The 23,931-nt window shown below is 37.3% G+C and overlaps 1 protein-coding gene across 9 annotated transcripts in view; it reads left to right on the forward strand.

The window, feature by feature from the left end:
* Nucleotides 1–23,931, forward strand: part of MED13 (mediator complex subunit 13) — a 90,229-nt gene that overhangs the window by 20,801 nt on the left and 45,497 nt on the right. For 6 of the 9 annotated variants that reach the window (XM_036451414.2, XM_036451411.1, XM_036451413.2 and 3 more), the window contains exons 4-9: nucleotides 4,104–4,249; nucleotides 5,049–5,246; nucleotides 7,877–8,071; nucleotides 9,466–9,628; nucleotides 10,055–10,165; nucleotides 20,596–21,279. In XM_036451414.2, coding sequence (XP_036307307.1) covers nucleotides 4,104–4,249; nucleotides 5,049–5,246; nucleotides 7,877–8,071; nucleotides 9,466–9,628; nucleotides 10,055–10,165; nucleotides 20,596–21,279 — 1,497 coding nt within the window. The remainder of the gene's footprint in view (nucleotides 1–4,103; nucleotides 4,250–5,048; nucleotides 5,247–7,876; nucleotides 8,072–9,465; nucleotides 9,629–10,054; nucleotides 10,166–20,595; nucleotides 21,280–23,931) is intronic. The other 3 variants (XM_045586394.1, XM_045586392.1, XM_045586395.1) reach the window with 3 other exon arrangements.

The raw sequence follows: 23,931 nt of genomic DNA on the forward strand, positions 1-23,931 counted from the left end.
AAAAATCTTATACTGTTAAAAAATGTATTCTAGTCATTCTAACTAGTGGAATATGAACTTTTCTTATTTTTAAAAGCATTTATGTCTTGCTTTTAAATTCTCATGTCCTTTTTTATTTTATTTTATTTACTTATTTATTTTTTAAAATATATTTTATTGATTTTGTACAGAGAGGAAGGGAGAGAGATAGAGAGTTAGAAAAATCAATGAGAGTCATCGATCAGCTGCCTCTTGCACACCCCCTACTTGGGATGTGCCCGCAACCAAGGTACATGCCCCCGACCGGAATCGAACCCAGGACCTTTCAGTTCCCAAGCCGACGCTCTATCCATTGAGCCAAACCGGTTTCGGCTCTCATGTCCTTTTTTGTTTAGAGAGAAAAATGCCTTGAAAATTGATTTCTGCCTGTTTTGTGTCAATACATATAATGGACATATCACTCTCAGAAATGAAACATTAATGGTTTACTAAGATGATAATGCTACTTAGAAATTATGTTGTATATTTATATGCTCTATAATTCAACCTAATTATGAAAAATTGTGTCAGAAGAAGAAGTAAAAGGGGAGAGAGAGAGAGAGAGAGAGAGAGAGAGAGAGAGAGAGAGAGAGACACCAGTGATAAGAGAGAATCACTGATTGTTTGCCTCCTGCATGCCCCCACACTGTGTATTGAGACCACAACCTGGGCATGTGCCCCAACCAGGAATCGAATTATGATCTGGTTCATAGGTCAATGTTCAACCACTGAGCCGTGCCAGCTGGGCTCATGTTTATATTAACTCATTCTTGATTTGGTCTTTTCCTCGAGGCTGTGTTACAATATAGGGCACACCATTACTTTGTTCAGAAAGAGTTTATTTTCTAGCCCTGTAGTTTCTGGGCTGTCTCTATTCTTTCTAAATTATGTTTGCAAACCAGCAAGTTCTTTTCTGAGTTCATCTCTTTTCTTTTAGTACTTTATCAAGTACTAGAGGCCCCTCACCCTGGCCTATGCCCTCTTGCAATCTGGGACCCCTTGATGGGTGTAGCAGTGTACATAGCAGCAGACAGCCAGGGAGGAGTCCAAGCTCGGGCTGGATGCCGCACTAGGAGCCCAGTAAACACCAGGGGCAGCTCCTGTATTGAGCATCTGCCCCTTGGTGGTCAGTGTGCAACATAGGGACCGCTCATTTGGTCGCAACAGTTGCTTAAGCTTTTATATATAGAGAAGACATTCATTGGGTTACATCAGACTCAACATACATGGTTTCATGGTTACGTCGCCATCTCCAACTTATTTATATTAAAAAATTTCCATCATTTTGACATATATACATATGTGCTTTATGTTTTTTATTATTTATTTACCATAAGTAAAAGTCAGTAATTACCATGTTTCCCCGAAAATAAGACATCCTCCGAAAATAAGACCTAGCGCATGAAAAGATAAGACATCCCCTGAAAATAAGACCTAGTGCAACTTTGGGAGAAAAAATTAATGTAAGATACTGTCTTATTTTCAGGGAAACAGGGTATCTTTCTTTTGCTTTTTTTTTTTTACTATTGCACTTCATTACTGCTGTGTATGTGCTCCATGTGAGTGCTTGGGTAGGTGGATTCCAGCTTATGGCAAAAACCGCTTTACGTCATGCCATAGGTATGGATCTCCAATGTAACCTGGGACCTACTGTAAAGCTAGTTAGCTGCTGACAACCAAATTACATTTTTACTTTATCTGTTCCCCCAACTTTGTAAGTTCATTAGGCACGTCTTTTGCTGTCCAGGTTATTTTAAGCAACAGTGCTATGAAGTATTTTTTGATTGTATAAAATGTGTCCACCATTTCCCCAAACCTCTACATAATAATTTTCTCACCATTTTTCAGTGTCTTATATTTCTTGTTACCAATCATCTGGTCCTGAAGCCAATGCCACATATATTTAGGTTTTTGTCATGGTAGCATCTCACCTTTGGTGCCAATTTTTGTACAAGCTATTTCTGTGTAAGAAACCACTCCCAAAGCATAAGGGCTTAAAACATCAGTTATGCCCTGACCGATTTTGCTCAGTGGTTAGAGCTTCAGCGCATAGACCCAAGGGTGGTGGGTTTGATTCTCGGTCAAGGGCCCCGTTCCTCTGTTGTGGGCTTGATCCCTGACCCTGGTAAGGATGAGTGCAAAAACACTTCCTACCTTGTCTCCTCTCCTTCCTCCCCTCTCTAAAAAATATCAATGGAAAAAATATTCTCAGGTGGAGATAAGAACAAAACAAAATAACAAAAAACATCAGTTATGTATTATTAATGTATCTGCAGGCCAAATGGACCTAGTCTAGTCCACAGAGTAAACTATAGGCTGGGTAAGAGGTATTTCCATCTTAGAGCAGCAAGTCAACCAGGACATGTTCTTATGGTGATGAAGGAGGCACTGGAGGGCAAGCCAGATTGCAAACTCATTTCAAGCTTCTGCTTTACTTATAGGCCTTAATTAATCAACTTTAGACACAACTCTACTGATTCTTTGCCATGAAAGATAAGGTTTTTTTTTTTTTTAGTTACATTGTTTTCAGCTATATTATTTTCAGTTTTTCTTTTGACCTTGAATGATAAGCTTAAAATTTAGTTTCTTGTTCTATCAACTTTAGACATTACCTGTTGACTCCCTAATTCAAAATGGGGCAAAAGAAGGTTTACAGTTAATATGCAGAGGAGGTTATTTTTGTATTATTATTTTATTCTATTTTCCATATGAACAACTCTAAACCTACTTTTGCCCAACCTGAATATATTCGATGATGATATTCTCAGCTCTCATTACTCCTCAACTCTTTCCTACCTTCTGTTTTTCCACTTCTGTTAGTTATAATATTACTTTTACTATAACTTAATTTTAATTTATTGTGCCCTTGCCTTGTCCAGAAATAAGTTAAGAGCGCTTATAGATACATACAACAGGTTATGAGCCTACTGTTATATTTTAAAGAACTGATTAAGTCATATTAAGACAAATGTGTAGGGAAGAAATAAGAGAGTAGATTCTTCTTAGTGTACAAAATTCTCTCTGGGCCACTTACCCTTTCTAATTTTTATCTTAAGGTTTTATTTTCTGACTTGTATACCAGGCCACATTTAAATTTCATAAGGTGTTTTGTTTTGCATGTAACTTTGATTCTAGGATGCCTTCAATTGTAAGACACATCATTGCTTTAAAATAACTTCATTGGGGTCCGAATAAAATATGATCTTTAGTTAATGAAAAAAATAAATAAATAATAAAATAACTTCATTGGGGATGGGGGAAGGACAGTACATTTAATGCTTGACTGATCAGATGCAGTGCAATTTCAGAAATAATAAAATGAAGAAATGTATTTTTTATATAGAGGGGAAATGAATAAAAATAAAAATTAGGTCATCTTTAAATCTGTTGTACACCTAGAATTTTTTCATCAAAGATACTCTTTTTTTCCCTTTTTTTTGTTTTTGTTTTGTTTATAAATATGTTTCTATTGATTTCAGAGAGGAACGGGGGCGGGGGGAGGGAGGGAGAGAGAGAGAGAGAGAGAGAGAGAAAAATACCAGTGATGAGAGAGAATCATGGATTGACTGCCTCCTGCTCATCCCCTACTGGGGATTGAGCCCACAATCCCAGGCATGTACCCTTGACGGAATCGAACCAGTGACCTCCTGGTTTCATAGGTCAACACTCAACCCTTGAGCCATGTTAGCCAGGCTCTTTTTTCCTTTTTTGAAAAATTGAGACTATACTGTTTTGGCAGCTTACCCTTTCCATTAAACTTAGTCCCCACCTTTACTTACTTTTGCAGCTATATTGTAAGTGTGTGTGTGTGTGTGTGTGTGTGTGTGTGTGTGTGTGTATACACCTAACATATTTGATTCCTCTATTTGCAGGTTTTTTTTACTATAAACAGTGAAGAACATTTCTTGTAGCTAAATCTTTGATAAGATTTGTTATTTTTCCCCCCTTCAGATGATGCAGTAAAATTTCTGGGATAAAGATAATATGTATTGTTGTGATATAACTTCATAAATTAAGAAAAGCAAGTTTCTTTTTTTTTTTTTTGGCATGTTATCACTAAAATATAACTTTTTTGTCTTTATTAGTGAACACTTGTCCTGCTCTTTCACGTTTTTCTTGCATGGAGATAGCAATGTTTGTACCAGTGTGGAAATTAACCAACATCAACCTGTGTACCTTCTTAGTGAGGAGCATATCACTCTTGCTCAGCAGTCTAATAGCCCATTTCAAGGTAGATTATTTTGATTTGATGGCTTACATATTTGATTTTTATTGTTGTTTCAAGAAAATTCTTATTGAAGTTGGTAATTTGACATTTTGGGATTAATGAGATTTGGCCTAATGATGATTCCAATGTAGTTTACTTTTTTCTTACCTATTAGAGTATTAAGCCAATAAAATAAATTTTTTAATATCAATATTATTTTTAAAATTTTTGTACTTGATTGGCAGGATATTTTAAAGTTTTTTTTTTAAATAGAAAGAAGCAGATATATGGGTTTATGTTTTCTTAGCCATCTTGCATGTCAGTTCATGTAAGTCATTTTAGACATTTAACATGGATTTTGGTATAATTATTTAGAAGAATACTTTATAAGATTACTGAATTGTTTTTAAGGATGTCAGTATGTTGTTCTTTTAATTCTAAGCCTAGTATTTGCTTTTAAAAAATGTATATGGCATTACATAATAAGTACTTAGATTTATATATATACATACTATTTTTTCTCGAATTACTTTTCCTTAGTAGAAATCAGGATAAATTGAATTCAAATATTCCTAGTTCATTGTGAAAAGTTGTACATCTGAAATTTTTGGGTAGACAAAAGTTTTAAGTTTTTATAATAAGCTCAGTGTTATACTTCTCTTCATAATAATGAAGTACAATACATTGGTTTTTCTCAGGAATGACATTATGGCTTTTCTCTAACTTTTAAAGAATTGCATAATTACTAACAATATTGTTTAGTGTGATCATATGTGATATAATAGTTTTTAGTTACTTACTGTGTTCCATTTTGGATTTCTAGTTATCTTAAGCCCATTTGGACTAAATGGCACTCTCACAGGACAGGCGTTCAAGATGTCTGATTCAGCTACAAAAAAGTTAATTGGTGAATGGAAACAATTCTATCCTATCTCATCTTGCTTGAAGGAGATGTCTGAAGATAAACAGGAAGATATGGATTGGGAAGATGATTCTTTAGCTGCAGTAGAAGTTCTTGTTGGTACGGATCCTGAGCATTAATCCTAAGGGAAAAATATGTGACTGTATGTGTTAGTTAAACAAATGCAATACCTTAGTGGCTTTCAACACCAAACATTTTATTTTTTTCTTACTCCTGCTCATGTTATGTATAGGCTCCAGCTTTGTCATGGTTTGGCTCCTTGTATCTTATTCTGCAATCTAGGTTCAAGGAGTACCTAGTATTTAGGACATGCTGTTCTTACACGAACAAAAGAATAATAAGGATCGAGTCTAGCTATGTACTAGTAAGTGTATTTAAAGCTTCTACTAGGATACATCTGCTCACAGTCCAGTACACAAAATTAATCATTTGCCCAAGCCAAAGTCATTTGGTCAGGGAAATACATTCTACCTAAAGGTTAGCATGCTAAAGGTGCAAAGAAAATAATTGTGAATGAATAATATTTGGAGGCTGAAAGTTGACAACCTGTGTTACTCAATATTTTAAAATTTGGTAAAACTGTCACCTCTAATAATTTAAAAGGCGGAATATAATATGTACCTAAAAAACTTGGATCTTTCATCTGTTCTAGGCAGGTCATCTCTATTTTGATTGGCTGTATTCTATATGTCCTCTCATCAGGGACCTATGTTAAGGTAAACTGTATTTGGAAAAGTTAATCTCAAGGTAGAGGATAGAAATAAGAGAGGCTGCACTGATGCTACAAGCACATTTAAATGAAAGCTCTTGTTGGGATGTGACATATATCACTTGCATTTATATTCCAGAGCAAATTACAAAACCGAGCCTAACAATGAGATAAAGACGAATACTCCACCTTACACATAGGAGGTGTGGGGAATGTATAATTGAGAAGGTAATTGGGATTAGAATCTACAGTATTGTGTGTAATGGAATCATATGGTAATGTTATATATAAAAATTGCCTTATTTATAAAATTTATTTGAGAGAGAGATTGATTTGTTGTTCTACTTTATGTATTCATTGGTTGCTTCTTGTATGTGTCCTGACTAGGAATCGAACCCACAACTTTGTGAAGATGATGCTCTAACCAACTGAGCTACCTGGCCAGACCATTGTTTTTTTGTTGTTTTCTCTTTTAAATAAAAAACTGTCAACATCCAACTTCAATAAGTACATTACTATCAGAGTAGTTGTCCCCAAAACAGAAGCAAAACAAAACATATATTAGGCTTTTTATTTTTATTTATTTATTTATTTTTAAAATATATTTTATTGATTTTACACAGAGAGGAATTGAGAGGGACAGAGAGTTAGAAACGTCGATGACAGAGAAACATCGACCAGCTGCCTCTTGCACACCCCCCACTGGGGATGTGCCCGCAACCAAGGTACATGCCCTTGACCAGAATCGAACCCGGAACCCTTCAGTCCGCAGGCCAACGCTCTATCCACTGAGCCAAACCGGTCCCGGCTATTTTTATTCTTTTTAATATATTTTATTGATTTTGTAGAGAGGAAGGGAGAGATATAGAGAGTTAGAAACATCGATGAGAGTCATCGATCAGCTGCCTCTTGCACATCCCCTACTGGGATATGCCTGCAAGCAAGGTACATGCCTTTGACCGGAATCGAATCCGGGACCCTTCAGTCCCCAAGCCAACGCTCTATCCATTGAGCCAGACCGGTTTCGGTTATATTAGGCTTTTTAAATAGAGACATAAAAATAAGAAAATCAAAAACGTTCCATAATTCTAGTGATCAGATTACCTTTGTTAAACTTATTATTTTTGCTGCTGCTGTTGTTAATCCTCACCCGAGGATATTTTTCCGCTGGTTTTTAGAGAGGGAAAGAGAGAGAGAAACACATAGATTGGTTGCTTCCTATACAAGCCCCAATCAGGGTCTGGGCCAGGGAGGAGCTTGCAACCAAGGTACCTTTGTTAAACTTTTAAAATAAATTTTAATCCACCCTGTAGTTGGTCAAATTTGAAAAGAAGGATTTAAAGTAAGAAAGTAATACACCAATGTAATAGACAGATGATATATTATAGAATTATATGCCTGAAATCTGAATTATTTTGTTAACCAGTGTCACCCCAATAAATTCAATAAAAGTGCTATCTGTAAATTGAAAAAAAAGAGAAAGTAATACACATTCATAGTTAGAAAATTCAAACATGAAAAGAAAGCCCTGGTTGCTGTATTAAAGCACTGGCCTGTGTACTAAAGGGCCATGGGTTCAATTCCTGGTCAAGGGCATGTATCTGGGTTTTGGGTCTGTTCCTGGACCCTGTCAGGGCGTGTGCTGGAGGCAGTTGCTCTAACATTGATATTTCTCTCTCTCCCCTCTTCTGTTTTCCCTTCCCTCCCTCCCTCTCTTTGACTTTGAAAAGCAATGGAAAAATGTCCTCAGGTGAGGATTAACAACAACAACAACATAATTAAAATGAAAAGAGAAAGGTGCTTTCTTCTCAGTCTTTGAAGATTACCACTATTAATAGCTTCTTGTGTTTTCTTCCAGAAATACCTTATGTCAAAAAGCATATATTTATAAACATATGTTAAATATATTATTACTTAAATGTGATTATGTTATACCTACTGTTCCATTACATTGTTTTTGAGTGAAACTAATTTCATTACAGTTACAAAAATAACGGACTTTCCTGTCTTTTCCTTTCAGCGGGTGTCCGAATGATCTACCCAGCATGTTTTGTTCTAGTTCCTCAGTCAGACATTCCTGCTCCAAGCTCAGTGGGATCCTCTCACTGTTCAACTTCTTGCATGGGTGTCCACCAAGTGCCTGCTTCCACAAGAGATCCTGCAATGTCTTCGGTTACTCTTACACCACCTACATCTCCTGAGGAAGTCCAGACAGGTATTGTCCTAATTTGTTTTGTTAACTCTAGTGATTTTCTTATTTTGAAGACAGTAAACATTTGATTAAATTATTATTTTAAAACTAGAGGCCCAGTACATGAAATTCATGCACTGGTGGGGATGGTGTATGTGTCCCTCAGCCCAGCGTGCACCCTCTCCAACTTGGGACCCCTCAAGGGATGTCCTACTGCCCATTTAGGCCTTCCCTTGCTAGCCTGGTCACCCCTAATTGCCCTCTCCTGCAGGCCTGGTCACCCCCAGCTATCTTCCCCTTCCCCTTCAGGCCTGATACCCCTAACTACCCTCCCCTGTAGGCCTGGTCACCCCTAACTGACATCCCCTGCTGGACTGGTCAACCTCAACTGCCCTCCCCTGCAGACCTGATCCACCCCCAGCAACCCTCTTTTTCAGGCCTGGTTCCCCTAACTGCCGTCCCCTGCAGGCCTGGTCTCCTCCAACCACCCTCCTTTTCAAGCCTGGTCCCCCACAAATGCCCTCCCCTGCAGGTGTGGTCCCTCCCAACTGTCCTCCCCTGATGGCCTGGTCACCCCCAACTGCCCTCCCCTCCTGGTCTGATCACCCCCAATTGCCCTTTGCTGCAGGCCTGGTCCCTCCCCCAACTGCTCTCCTCTGCTGGCCATAAGGCGGCCATCTTTGACCACATAGGGGTAGCCATCTTGTGTTTTGGAGTGATGGTTAATTTGCATATTGCCCTTTTATTAGATAGGATATAATATACTATATATATATACACTATATATAATATATACTATATATAATATACTGTATGTAAGATATAATATACTATATATAATATACTATATAATATATATATAACTTCAATAAATTTTAAATTATCATATATATTACCCTTTTATTAGATAGGATATATATATCTTCAATATATATATGTATATATATATAACTTCAATAAGTTTTAAATTATCATATATATCGTTATATATATGATAATTTAAAACTTATTGAAGAGTTTGCATCTAAATTCCCAAACTGTTAATATTTGCTTTAGCACTTCTCTGTATGTATACATTAATTATCATTGGTCTTTTGAACTATTTGAGAGCAAGCTGCAGGCATGATTCTCCATCTCTCCTTACTCAGTATATTTCCCCAAATATATATCTACAATTTAATCCTCCAAGTCAGGAAATCATTATATAGCACTACCATCCAATTCACAACTCCTGTCCAGATTTTTTGCTTTTTGTATTTTAAGTGAAGGAACATACTTTTTTGCCTCAAAATGTAAGGAAGCTAGTCAAGTAGCCTGGAGCAATTTATTAACACTAATTAATTTTAAAAACCCTAAACAGTATTACTGTAAATCTACCTTTATCCTCCTACATCTTACTCTTTTTTGTTTGTTTTCAGTTGATCCTCAGTCTGCCCAGAAGTGGGTCAAATTTTCCTCAGTATCTGATGGCTTCAACTCGGATAGTACTAGCCATCATGGTGGGAAAATACCCAGAAAATTAGCCAATCATGTGGTGGATAGAGTTTGGCAAGAATGCAATATGAACAGAGCTCAGAACAAGTACGTATTTTCATTTTCAAGTTTAAAAATTACATATTAGTAGTTACTTGTAGATAATATAAAGTCATTTGTGTGACTTCCTTAATTTAAAAAATTGATATTTAAAAAAATAAATATTTTTTATTGATTTCAGAGAGGAAGCGAGAGGGAGAGAGAAATAGAAACATCAATGATGAGAGAGAGAATCATTGACCGGCTGCCTCCTGCATACCCCACACTAGGGATCCAGCCTGAAACCCAGGCATGTTCCCTGACTGGGAATTGAACTGGTGACCTCTCTTGCCTTGTGGGTGGGTTGTCACTCAATTGCTGAGCCACACTGGCTGGGAAAAATTTTGATTTTAAAAAGATTTCAATTTTAATGCTTAATTCAGAGTTATAGAGAAATCGATGAATTCTAAATGATTCTATAATTTCAAATCTTAGGAGGAAGTATTCAGCTTCATCAGCTGGTCTGTGTGAAGAAGACACAGCTGATAAAGTAACATCCTGGGATTTTGTTGAAGCCACACAAAGAACAAATTGCTGCTGTTCGAGGTAGATTTTTTTGTTTTTTTGTTTTAGTCGATAGATATCTATACGTGTGTGAGTGTGTGAGTGTGTGTGTGTGTGTGTGTGTGTGTGTGTGGTATTTTGTATGCTGTTGAATATGTATGTCCCACTTTGTTTGAGGAAGCTTATATAAATACAGTGTGTTAGGATATTTTTTAAAAGAAAACATTTGAGGAAAAATGTTCAGTATTTTGGAGCCATTTATGAAAGTACATATAAATGTATGTCTTAAGTTCTTAATACAGTTACCTGGGCTGGGCTGTGAAAGCTTGGTTTCATAGACAATAAAGGAGAATTTTTATACTTTATTCTAGTATATATAACATCTATAAGGTAAAAGGCACACACATCTCTTGAGAAGTGTTCATAGGTGGCATTGTGCCTAAGAAATATCTCCCAAGGGTTCTCTTAAAAATGATGATACATACTAGGTACAAATATCCACACCCTGTTTTATAGTACTTACAGTATAGGGTTTGTGCATTTTCTTATAATATCCCTTTGGGCAAACTGTAGGAGAAATGCTGAAATAAGACTCACAAAGTATGTTTCAGCATGGGACCAAAACTGTACCGTAAAAATACAAACTCAGGAATAGACCGTATTGGTTGGAAGATTGGTAGAAGAATGTATGACTTGAAATTCTTTAAGCAGTTGTATCTATTTTACATATTGGGGCCTTTGATGAAATTAGGTTATTAGAGGCATTAACATTATATTACCTAGCCTTGGCCATTGTGGCTCAGTTGGTTGAGTGTTGCCTCTTGCACCGACAGGTCACTGATTCGGTTTCTGGTTGGGGTGCCCACGGAAGGCAACCAATCGTTATTTCCTTCTCTCCCTCGCCTTTCCTCTCTCTCTCAAATCTATTTTTAGTAAAAGATTATTTTGCCTGAAGTTTATTTTATTCTACAATTAAAGGTAGATCATATGCTTTTGCAAGCAAGTAATCAAATAGTGGTATTAACACCCCTAATCAGGACTTGTGAGCAAATAGTTAATTGGCCACCCCTTTTGTCATGGAAATGAGCCAAAGGAATTGGAGTGCCTTGCCTGCAGGTTAGGGCCAAGATTTTTCTTATATTCTGTTTGATTGAATACATTGAACAGACAAGTATTCTGGTATGTTTTTCCATAGATTGAATGTTCTTACATTGATTCTTGGGATTAGAAACTGTATAATTTTTTAAAGTCTGGCAACTTTTTTGAAAACTTGCCTCTGTGGTTGATAGATTGGAATAAAAATATGAATCCATTAGCTTTTTTTCAACCGTTTAAGAGAGTTAAAACCACACCCATCTAAGGGGAAACAAACCTAGTCTTGAAATGCAAGGTTCCATGACATTATTTGTCTGAGATCAGGAGTCAGCAAACAGTGATCGATTAGCTAAATTTGGCTCACTGCCTGTTTTGGTATGGCCTGTGAGCTGAAAATTACTTTTACATTTTTAAATAGTTGAATAAAATTTAAAGGAGAATATTTTGTAACATGTGAAAATTATGCAAAATTTACATTTTAGTGTTCATAAATAAGGATTTATTGGAACAGAACCACATTCGTTCATTTACATATTAACTGACTGCTTTCACAGAGTTGAGTAATTGCAATACAGACTGTATGCCCCCATTCCCCGAGCCTAAAATATTTACCATCTGGTCCTTTTTAGAATAAGTTGGCCAACTCCTGATCTAAGACTAATATAATGCTTAAATGAAATTAGCCTTTTCTTTTCTTGTATTTATAGGCATTTTTATTAAGCAGCTCTTTCTTAGTTTCTCACCTAGACTGTGCTTTATCCTTTTTTTTTAAAGATGAGGGTTTTAAGTATATTTGTCTAAAATGGTCTTGGAGGAAGACATTCAAAATGCATGTTCATAAACATAAGTTTGAGTTTAAATTCTTGGTCTCTAAGCTGAACCTTTTATATTTAAAAACTTTTGCTATCATATTTTCAGAAAATTTTCCAAGACATATAAAAATTGGACATAATGAAATTTGTATAATTTTTATAGGTGACTTGTTTTGGTAAATTGATCCCTCTAGTATATATAGTGTTTCTGATCATTTACCTTTTTCCGCTATTGAATTTTGTACTATAGGTTTTCCCTTTACTCCCTTCAAATATGGTTTTCTTACGTAGTTTTTAAATAAGACTTAAAAAGGCTTGGGCCACCCTATGTGTGTATTCTCTTCTGCCCTGGAATATAGGTAGTAGGGCACACATTGATAACTGACTATTCTAATCAAACTATTGGCTTCAAATCTTTCCTATATTGAAGATAATTACATTTCCTGGCTCCCTTGCCTTTTACATGTATTTTTTTCCAGCTTTATTGAGATATAATTGATAACATTGTATACATTTAAGGTATACAACATGATAATTTGATTAGGCTCATTTGCTTTCTGAATTTGGCTAATGGGAGGCACTAACAGAAGATTCGTTGATCAAAGTGGGAAAAAACTAAGATGTTTCCCCAGCCATTTTTGGGCCAACTCCATTAGCAGCTTTGTGTCCCTCTAACAACAGTCCCTTCTTTACAAGGTCCCAGTTACCACTGAGCTGGCCATGCTGTGGTTCTAGTATCATATTAAACTTCTGTGATATAATGAGGCTACTTTATCTTCAGTCCTAGAAGTCACAGAAGCCCTGGTTGTTACTACTATATAGGTTGCCTCACTTCTCTCTCTCTCTCTCTCTCTCTCTCTCTCTCTCTCTCTCTCTCTCTCTCCCTCTCTCTCCCTCCCTCCCTCCCTCCCTCCCTCCCTCCCTCCCTCCCTCCCTTCTCTCTCTCTCTCTCTCTCTCTCCCTTTTCTTCCTCCCCCCCCTCTCTCCCTCCCTTCTCTCTCTCTCTCTCTCTCCCTTTTCTTCCTCCCCCCTCCCTCCCTCCCCCCCTCCTCTCTCTCTCTCTCTCTCTCTCTCTTTTTGTAACTAATTCTCTATAGTAAATTTCCTCTGTATGAAAGATAGGACTGGACCCTGACTAATATATTGGCTTTTCTTTGAAAAAATTGCATAGTTATATAGCAACTTGCATAAGTATATGTAATTTTAAGGAATTTAAATTATACAAATAAAGCTAAAGTTCCCCTGATTCCCCTCTCTCTTTCCAAATTTTACTGCTTTTTTCTAGAAGTGACTGTTTGCCAATTCGGCATTATTCTTCCATACTTTTCTGTAATTGTGTGTATATGTGTTTTTTCACCCAACACAAATATACTGTGTATTGGCATCTTTCCCCCCCCCCCCCACTTAAGGTGTCTTGGCTCTTTCCATTTTAGTTACTTGTAGATCTGCCTTATTAATTTAAAAAGCTTTTTGGTATTCTACGGAATCGAAGTACCATAGTGTATTTAATCATTTGGGTTTGATGGATACATAGGTTGTTTACAAAGGCTTTTGATTGTTTTTACTTTAAAAATATATATACTTTGGTGACCATCAGTTATTTATTAGGCTTTCTTTGAACACTTATTCTGTGATAGGAGATGTCCAAGGCTCAGGATATACTAGTAAACAAGGCTTTCACTATTATGAAACCTACACCATAAGGAATGGGGCAGATAATTTGTTTTAAAGGAATTCTTAATCTTTTAAAATTTTAAGAATGATGAGTGCTAGGAAGGAAATAAAAGTAGGTGGGTGATGTGATAGTTGTGGGCAAGGGTGTTAAATACTTCTTGTGACTTCCAAAATTTTTACCAATTTTATTTTATATAAGAGTGCTGTTTTTTCTTATGCTTTCACTGTTCTGAGAGCTGTCCTTTATTTTTTTGCCACTGCAGTAAGTGAAAAGCATAAAATTGTTTTAATTGGTATTTTTCACTTATTAGTGGGATTTAGTAATGCACATTAATTGATATTAGGCTTTAGTCCAGTGGAATGTTCATAAGAAAATTAGCACTTAGAAGGCTATATTAATAGAAAGCAAGACAATAAATTTCAAGTGTTAACAGTAAATAAAATGCAAGGACTTAATCAACAGGAAAAAAGAATGCAAAGGGTTTAGTATATAGTCTGAATTATTAGTTTCTTACCCTTATAGAAGGGCAAGTGAATGAATGACTACTTTTTAAAAAATATATGTATTTTTATTGATTTCATAGAGGAAGGGAAAGTGAAAGAAAGATAGAAACATCAGTGATGAGAGAGAATAATTGATTGGCCACCTCCTACATGCCCCACCCTGGCGATTGAGCCTGTAAGCTGGGCATGTTCCTTGGCCGGGAATTGAACCCTGATTTTCTGGATCATAGGTTGACACTCAACCACTGAGCCATGCCAGCCGAGATTTAAAGCAAATCTTAAATGTCGTCATTTCATTCCTACTTCAGTATGCAACTCTGAAAATGTTAACATTTTCTCATATAAGTATAGTTCCATTATTACATCTAATAAAAGGAGGAACGCTAATTCTCTTGCCATGATATGCTACTCTCTACAAATTTGTTCCAGAAATGACTTCTTGGTTTATTTGACTAGGATCCAAATGAGGAGTATGTATTTGGTTGTATATATCTTCTAGGTCTCTCTTGTCATTTTCTACCTCCTTTTTATGGGATTGACTTGGTTGGAGAAACTATGTCAGTTGTCCTATATGTAGTCTATCCCACATTCTGAGTTTTTCAATTTACCATGTGTTTTAATTTGTTCTTTTAGTGTCATTTAACTTTATTTATTCCTTGTATTTCTGTAAATGAAGATAGCTCTAGAGCTGTGCTGTTCAATGATAGTAGGTATATTAGTAACCTCTTGTGGCTATTTAAATTTAAAGTAATTAGATTTAAAAATTAAAAATTCAGTCCCTCAATTGCAATAGCCACATTTCAAGTTCTCAATAGCCACGTATCGGGTCTAGTAATAATTAATGTCGTTTTTAAACATTCATTTAAAATCTTGCTTGGCGTTGACTTGTATTGACAGAACCTTCAACACGTGGTATCTACAGAACGTGTGAAGTGCAATTAACAAGTTTTGCTTGAAAAAGTTTGTGTTTGGTTTGGTTTTTGTTGCAAAACTAGGGCTAAGAAGATGGCGGATGAAGAGCATATTCGGCACTGCATGCTTTACGAGTTCCAATTAGGAAGAAAAGCAAGTGAGGCTGCAAAAAACATCTGTAGTGCTCTTGGTCAAGATGCAGTTAGCGCCAGAAAATGCCAGCGTTGGTTTGAGAAATTTCGCGAGGGAAATTTTTCATTAGATGACAAGAGTGGTCGAGGCCGTGTGTCCAATTTTGATCAAGAAGGTCTTCAAGCTCTTTTGGTGCAAAATCCTCAAATTACCCAACAAGAGCTTGCGACAACTTTAAATTGTTCACAAAAAACAATTTCCAATCAATTGCGTGCACTTGGCAAAGTCCAAAAGTTTGGAAAATGGGTTCCTCATGAGTTGACCGACAACAACCGTAATCAAAGAGTCACAATTTGCAGTTTGCTCCTCTCTCGTCAAAACCGTTTGCCGTTTTAGAGCAAATTGTTACCGAAGATGAAAAATGGGTGCTGTATGTTAATTTGAAAGGCGGCCTCAATGGTTGGACAGAAATGAGGCTCCGCAGCCCACGCCAAAACCTGACTTGCATGCGAAAAAAGTGATGATGTGTGTTTGGTGGAATTTTAAAGGAATTCTTCATTATGAACTTTTACCATCTAACCAAACCATTACAAGTGCAGTGTATAGTGCCCAATTGGAAAGGTTAGCCCAAGCTTTAAGAGAAAAAGAACCCGCGCTGATTAATCGGAAGGGCGTAATTCTTCACCACGATAACGCACGACCGCATACTGCAAGAATCACTGCTGAAAAACTGCGCCAGTTGGAATGGGAAGTTCTCCCTCAACCTGCATATTCTTCTGATATTGCCCCTTCCGATTACCATTTGTTTCGTTCTTTGCAAAACTTTCTTCTTGGAAAAAAATTTAATAATGAAGAATGCCTCAAAAATGCATTGACCAAATTTTTTGCATCAAAATCACAAGAATTTTACAACAGAGGGATTAAAATGCTTCCTGAGCGTTGGGCACAAGTAGTAGAAAACAACGGCAACTATTGTTGATTAAATTTTGTTGTATTGTTTAAATAAATTCGATTTAAAAAAGTATTAGAAAACGACATTAATCATTACTAGACCTAATACAACGCATTTCCATCATCACAGAAAGTTCTGTTGGACCATGCTTGATCTAGAGCACATGTGTCAAACACAAGGCCCGCGGGCCAAATCCGTCCCGCCAGGCCTTGCAATGTGGCCCGCACCGCGCTGTCATCACTGCACTCCGCTGCGTTTCCATCACAATGACAGTTTATGACTGTTCAGTAAACCATTCGGCCCGCGATTTAGGCTGGATTTTAGATTTTGGCCTCTTCTCTGATTGAGTTTGACACCCCTAATCTAGAGGCTTGATTAGAGATTTAGGTTTGTTATTTTGGTGAGAATACTTAATAGATGGTGCTGTGTTATTTTGTATTGTGTCACATCAGAAGAGACACATGTCTGGTTGTCCCACTTTTAATGTTAAGATTGAGAACGTGGTCCTGGCTTGTGTGGCTCAAAGGTTAGAGCCTCAGTCATACACTAAAGGGTCATGGGTTTGACTCCTGGTCAAGGGCACATACTTGGATTTCAGGTTAGATCCCAGCCCTGGTTGGGGTGCTTGCCGGAGGCAGCTGGTCTATGTGAGAAAGAGACATAGATGGTTCTCTCTTTCTCTCCCTGAGAAGGTGGTGGTCAGCCTGACCCCTCATTGTAAAATTTCTAATCAGGTTTACTATGAATAAAGACAGTTTTTCTTCCTTTGAAATCTCTAATCTTTTTCTTGACTTATTGTATTGGCTGAAACTTTCAATAATATTGTTGAGGAGAAATGTTAAGAATTAATATTCTTGTCCTGGCTCAGTTGGAGCATTTTCCTGTACACCAAAAGGTTGGTTCAATTACAGGTCAGGGCACATACCTAGGTTGCAGGTTCGAACCCCATTCTGAGTAAGTATGGGAGGCAACCGATTGATGTTTCTCTCTGTTCTTTTCTTTCTCCCCTCCTTCCTCTTTGTCTCAAATCAATAAACATATGATAGGTGAGGATTAAAAAAAATTAATATTCTTGTTTTGTTCCCAGTCTTAGGGAGAAATAAAAGAATGAAATTAGATGTAGCTTTTCTCATAGATGTCCTTGATCAGATTAAGTTATATTCCTTGCTTGCTCAATCTTTTTTTTTTAAGACGAATATGTGTTGAATTTTGTCCTATGTTTTTCTATGTGTATTGAAATAATTATATGATTTTCTCTTTTATTCTGCTAATGTGATAATATTGACTTTTATCTTTTGAAGTTATTATACTTTACACTTGGGACCCAGTGCACGAATTAGTGCATCTTGAAAGGGACTATAGGCTGTGAGGCTGAGGGGTGGGTCTCGGCCCATCCTCCACACCCCTATCTGGCCCCTCCCACCAGGGCCCCGGATCCTCTGTTTGCCAGCAGCCCAGCTGCCACCACCACTGACTGCCTCTGTGCGCTTACAGCACTGGCCCTCTCACATCCGCAGACAGCACACAGTGGCACCAGCAGTGGGTGGGAGCGGTGGCTGCATCTCCAATCGCCCCTCAGGAGCAGGGGGAGGTGGAGAAGCCCGCAAGGGTGATTAGGACTGACAGCCACCGCTCGTACCCACTGATGGTGCCAAGTGGTCGGGACTGGTGTCAGGCATGGGTAGTGGGTGCGAGTGGCAGCTCTGGCATCAGCTGCAGTTGCAAGCAGGGCCGGTGCAGGCAGTAGTTGCGAACAGCGCTCCAGGGCCCACAACAGGTCGGAGCAAAAAATTTTCCGTAATACTGAATACTTTAAATTCTATATTCCTCCACATTTTCCTAGTTTTTTATTTAACCCTTTGCACTCCGAACCATTCTGGACATTGGCTACCAGCTACTTGACGCTACTTTGCGGTGGACACGTGCGTTAAATTAACTCAATTCCCCGTAATCGCTAATAAACTGCAATGTCCCCCCTGAGAGGGGACATCCGAGTGATATGCTAGAATTCCGATGTCCCCTGAGAGGGGACAGCGGAGTGCAAAGGGTTAAGAGGCTTGCCCTGATGACAGTGACCAGTGCCTTCCGCCTTGGTCTGGCACCCCTGCTCACCTACTCCACTATTTGGCCGCAGCCAATGCCCACCATGTTCTACACTTGCCCTCTGGTGGTCAGCACATGTCATAGCAACCAATTGTTCCACCATTTGTTCTATTTGCATATTAGTCTTTTATTATTTAGGAACTAGAAGCCCAATGCACGAAGATTCGTGCCAGAATGGGCCTTCCTAGCCCTGGCTGCTGGCATCGCCTTTGCTCTGGCCAGAGCCGCCTTTCTGCTTTCCTACGCTGCTCAGAGGCCCAGAGCGACCAGGGGCCCGTGTATGCAAATTAACCCACCATGGTTGTTTGGTTAATTTGCATACTCACTCCTGATTGGCTGGTGGGCATCACAAAGGTATGATCAATTAACATGTTACTCTTTTATTAGGTATATAGGCTTATAGGACAGATCCCATTTGGTCATGATATGTTATCCTTTTCTATATTAACTGGGAGTCTTGGCCCGAATTAGTGCACCAGTGGGATCCCTCAGCCTGGCCTGCAGGATCAGGCTGAAACTGGTTCTCTGGCATCCCCCAAGGGGTCCTAGATTGCGAGAGATGGCAGGCCAGATGGAAGGACCCCACCAGTGCATGATTGGGGCCAGGGAGGGAACGGGAGGTTGGCCAGCTGGGGAGGGATTGCGGGAGGGTTCCAGGGTATGTCTGGCCCATCTCACTCAGTCCTGATTGGTTGGACCCCAGCAGCAAGCTAACTTACTGGTCAGAGCATCTGCCTCCTATGGTCAGTGCACATCATAGCGAGTAGTTGAGTGGCCTTAGCATATCATTAGCATATTACGTTTTGATTGGTTGAGTGGACAACCGGAAGACCAGACACTTAGCATAGGCTTTTATTATATAGGATGATTGCCAATATTTTGTTAATGATTCATATCTGTCTTCTTGAAAGATACTATTTTGTGATTTCTTACTTTTATAATGTCTTTGATTTTGGTATGAGAGTAGTGGTGTATTTCTCCTGTGATCTTTTAACATAACTATGCTTTTCCTTGGTAACTTTTCAGGTTTTTCCCTCCTTTCATTCACAAAAAGGTGCATGGGAGGGCTTTATAGAAAAGGGTGTCTCAGCACATTCCCTTAATAAAGAGGGTTCTTAAAAAGAAAAGAAAGTGCCTATCACTGCTTTTTAATAACTTTCTGATTATCTCTGATACAACAAAATGATTAATATAATAAACTTTAAAAGCAAACTAAAATGACCTAATAAATACTGAATGCTTTAAAATCTATGTTCCTCCACATTTTCTTAGTTTTTTTATTAAAAAAAAATATTTTTTGTTTATCCCCTAGGATATTTTACTTATTCATATTCTTTTAGAAAGAGTGGAAGGGAGGAAGGTGCAGGGGAGAGAGATAGGCAGGCAGGCAGACAAACACACAGGCATCAGTGTGAGAGAGACACATAGATTGGTTGCTTCCCACATGCGCCCTGACTTGAGCTGGGGCTCAAACCTGGTACGTGCCCTTGATTAGAATCGGACCTGAGACCCTTAGGTCCATGCTCTAATCACAGCACACAAGTCAGGGCTAAAAAATATTTTTATATACATCAATATCAGATACATGAAATCTCAAAGTGCACAGTATTTTTATTACACTGAGAGAAATATTAAACTGTGAACAAAATTATTAGATTTTTAGATATATAGTTTTAAGTTTTTCAGTTTAGAAATGTTTCACGGTATGAAGAAAAATTTCTTTTAGGATTGTTCTCATTTTCCAGTCAGCTGATTCTTTCTGTAGTGGTAAGCTTTCGGAGAAGGAAAGTTGGTATAATGTGGGGCCCATAAATCAGTCAATTTTAACACTATCCAGACTGTTCTAATTTCAATTCAGTAGAATATGTTTTCTAGTCAGTTGCTGTAGAATTGTGAATGACTGAGGTCAGCTAAGCCATTAATTTATAAGTACTTACTGTGAAATATCAGGTACATTCATAAATAAATAAATTTCAGAACGTTTTTTATTTTTATATCTTAAAATAAGTAGAATCTTTGTTTATTCAGATGCTAAGATATTTAGATTACATAAGGCAAACCATCTTTGACTATCTGGTCACATAGCTATTAAATGAGCACGAGAGAATTGACTTTTATTACTCTGCATGCTCTTTGTTTTAGGTCACTGGACAAATTATTTTTCCCATGTAAATTTCATATCATTGTACTTTGGGATTATATGTAAAAAACTAATATCTGAAGTGTTCAGTGTTAACTTGTATATTTGATATAATGTAATACTATAAATATTAAATCTTTCTTTTCAGGCACAAAAATCTTAAACTAAGAAATTCTGGACAGCAAGGACAGGGATTATCTTTAAGTCAACAACAACAAGTACTTGCCAAGCACAAGACCAATGAAAAGCAAGAAAAGAGTGAAAAACCACAGAAACGCCCCCTGACTCCTTTTCACCATCGTGTATCTATTAGTGATGATGTTGTCATGGACACAGATTCAGCCAGCCAAAGACTTGTGATATCTGCTCCAGACAGTCAAGTGAGATTTTCAAACATCCGAACTAATGATGTAGCAAAGACTTCTCAGATGCATGGCCCTGAAATGGCAAATTCACCTCAACCACCCCCACTTAGTCCCCACCCATGTGATGTGGCTGATGAAGGAGTGACTAAAACACCTTCAACTCCTCAAAGTCAACATTTTTATCAAATGCCAACACCGGATCCCTTGGTTCCTTCTAAACTAATGGAAGATAGGATAGACAGTTTATCCCAGGCTTTCCCAGCTCAATTCCAGGAAGCTGTAGAACCTACAATGTATGTTGGTGCAGCAATAAATTTGGAAGAAGATGAAGCTAATATAGTCTGGAAGTATTACAAGGTCCCAAAGAAAAAAGATGTAGAGTTTTTACCACCTCAACTTCCAAGTGATAAATTCAAGGATGATCCAGTTGGACCTTTTGGACAGGAAAGTGTAACATCAGTTACAGAGTATGTATTTTTTTTTAATAGTCACTATTATAATCTATGGGTGGAAAAATTATGTAAGTTCTTAATATTAGGACTCCAGAATTGGTTTCAGGGTAGGATTTTCAATAATAAATCCTTTGAGTATTTTTTTTTTACTATGTTCTGTCCAAAGGGAACCTCTTTATTATAAAATCTTTTAATCACAAAAAAGTGGAGAAAATATTAACATTTTTTTATCAATCAACTTAAAGATTTAAGTTGTTAGATCAACCAGCTTAAGAATTTTTCATATAATTAGAACTCTTACGTACTGTCTTTCTTCCTCCATTCTTCCTTCCATTTCCTGAATTTGGTAGTTTTATTTCTATATGTTTTTATATATGTTGCTCTATTTAATTCATTTTAATTGCTCTATAGTATTTATTTGTTTTGAATTTGCTATCTACTCTCTTCAAGATGGATATGTTGGTTATTTTCAGAATTACAAAGGATGTAGCAGAGAACTTTATGTATACATTTCCTTGTACGCTTGTATAAAATTTCTCTAGGAATACATTTTAAAGTGAAATTGCTGGGCCTCGAGATATTTCCATATTTAAGAATTGTTGCCCGATTGCTTTTTCAAATTATACAGTTTACACTCTCTTCAACCAGCAGAATATGAGAATGGCTATTTTTTCATTTCCCTCAGTATTTGGTATTATGAAACTTATAATTTGGTTAATCTGTATTCAGAATGACATCTTATTGTTTTAATATGTGTTTTCCAGATTTCTAGTGAAGTTAAGTATTATTTAAAATGTTTACTTGATATTTAGGTTTCCCCTTCTGTGAATTACCTGTACCTCATATTTCTTAGTCCATTCCATTAGTCTTATAATATTAGTTTGATGTGCTACAGCTGTCTTCTTCCATTCTATGATTAGCCTTCTTTGTCCACTTTGTATCTGACATATTTTGGGCAAAAGTAGACTTTTAGTTCTAATTACACTCGTCTGTCCCATAAGTCTTTTGGATTTTTATTTTTTTAAATTTTATTTACTTTTTTATTTTTTTAAATATATTTTATTGATTTTCCACAAGAGGAAGGAAGAGAGATAGCTAGAAATGTCAATGAGAGAGAAACATCGACCAGCTGCCTCCTACACACCCGCTACTGGGAATGTGCCCACAACCAATGTACTACATGTCCTTGACCAGAATCGAACCTGGGACCTTTCAGTCCGCAGACCGACGCTCTATCCACTGAGCCAAACCGGTTTTGGCAAGTCTTTTGGATTTTTATCTGTAGATTTTTTGAAATTGCTCAAGAATATGTGTAGGTATAGTGATCTTTTGTTTAGTTCTTACACTGGGCATTTGAGGAGGGTTGGTTCAATTTGAAGTCTTCTTTTTTTAGTCTTGCCACTAGAACGGTCTCTTTTTCTTAGATATTCTCTCAATTTTCCTCCCCTCCCCACTTTCTGTGGAACTTTTATAATTCAGATATTGAATAATTTCTGTATTTTCTCTCTCATTTTCTAGCTTTTTCCCCCTCTATATTTTGAGGGGATTTCTCCTAGCTCTTTCTTGAAGTTGTAATATTTATTTTTCATGTGTTCCTCCCTCCCCACTCCACCCCTGTAAACTTTTTTGTTAATAGCGTCCTTTTCTTGTTTAATGTCCTGTAATTTCCCCCCCGTTAGAATTACCTGCCTTATTTTGGTCGTCTTCTTTATTATTGCTGCCATATCTATGTTTATTGTTTCTTCACATTTTATTTAATTAATTAATTAATTTATTTATTTTAATATATTTTATTGATTTTTTACAGAGAGGAAGGGAGAGAGAGATAGAGAGCTAGAAACATCAATGAGAGAGAAACATTGACAAGCTGCCTCTTGCACACCCCCTACTGGGGATGTGCCTGCAACCAGTGTACATGCCCTTGACCAGAATCGAACCTGGGACCTTTCAGTCCTCAGACCGACGCTCTATCCACTGAGCCAAACCGGCTTCGGCTGTTTCTTCACATTTTAGAATGAGGGCATAGAGATGCTGATCAGAAATTTTGTGTATATATACAGTCTTGTTAATTGGCAGGCCTTGCTTATTCATTCAATGAGTATTTTAGTGAATACTATGTATCAGTTTCAGGTACTTTGCTTTATGATAATGGAGTAAGGGATGTTTTGGAAGGGAGGCCTTGTACCTAAAATTCCAGAATGAAGAGGATGCCAGATCTTAGATCTTCACCACGTAGTTTATTCATTTTTCTTCTTTTTTAATATATTTTTATTAGGAATTTCAGAGAGGAAGGGAGAGGGAGATAAAAACATCAATGATGACAGAGAATCATTGATCAACTGCCTCCTGCATGCCTCATACTGGGGATTGAGCCTACAACCCATGTGCCTGATCTGGAATTGAGCTGCAACATCATGGTTCAATGCTCAGCCACTGAGCATTGCCAGCTGAGCTCATTATTCTCATAAGATGAACCTTTCTTATTCTTCCATTTTCAGCTCTTAGTTTTCATTTCTGTCTAGAGATATAAATCCAGATTTTCTCTGGTTATCTGAACAGTTTGTCTCTCCTGTTTATATAGTTTGCTGATATCCTCTTATACATTCTAGGGCGTAAACTTTCTCTGCTGTGTTATATTAATTTTTGAGCTTCACTGAAACTAAGTAA

Source organism: Pipistrellus kuhlii, unplaced genomic scaffold (assembly GCF_014108245.1).
Source record: "Pipistrellus kuhlii isolate mPipKuh1 unplaced genomic scaffold, mPipKuh1.p scaffold_m20_p_22, whole genome shotgun sequence".
Taxonomy (NCBI): Eukaryota; Metazoa; Chordata; class Mammalia; order Chiroptera; family Vespertilionidae; genus Pipistrellus; species Pipistrellus kuhlii.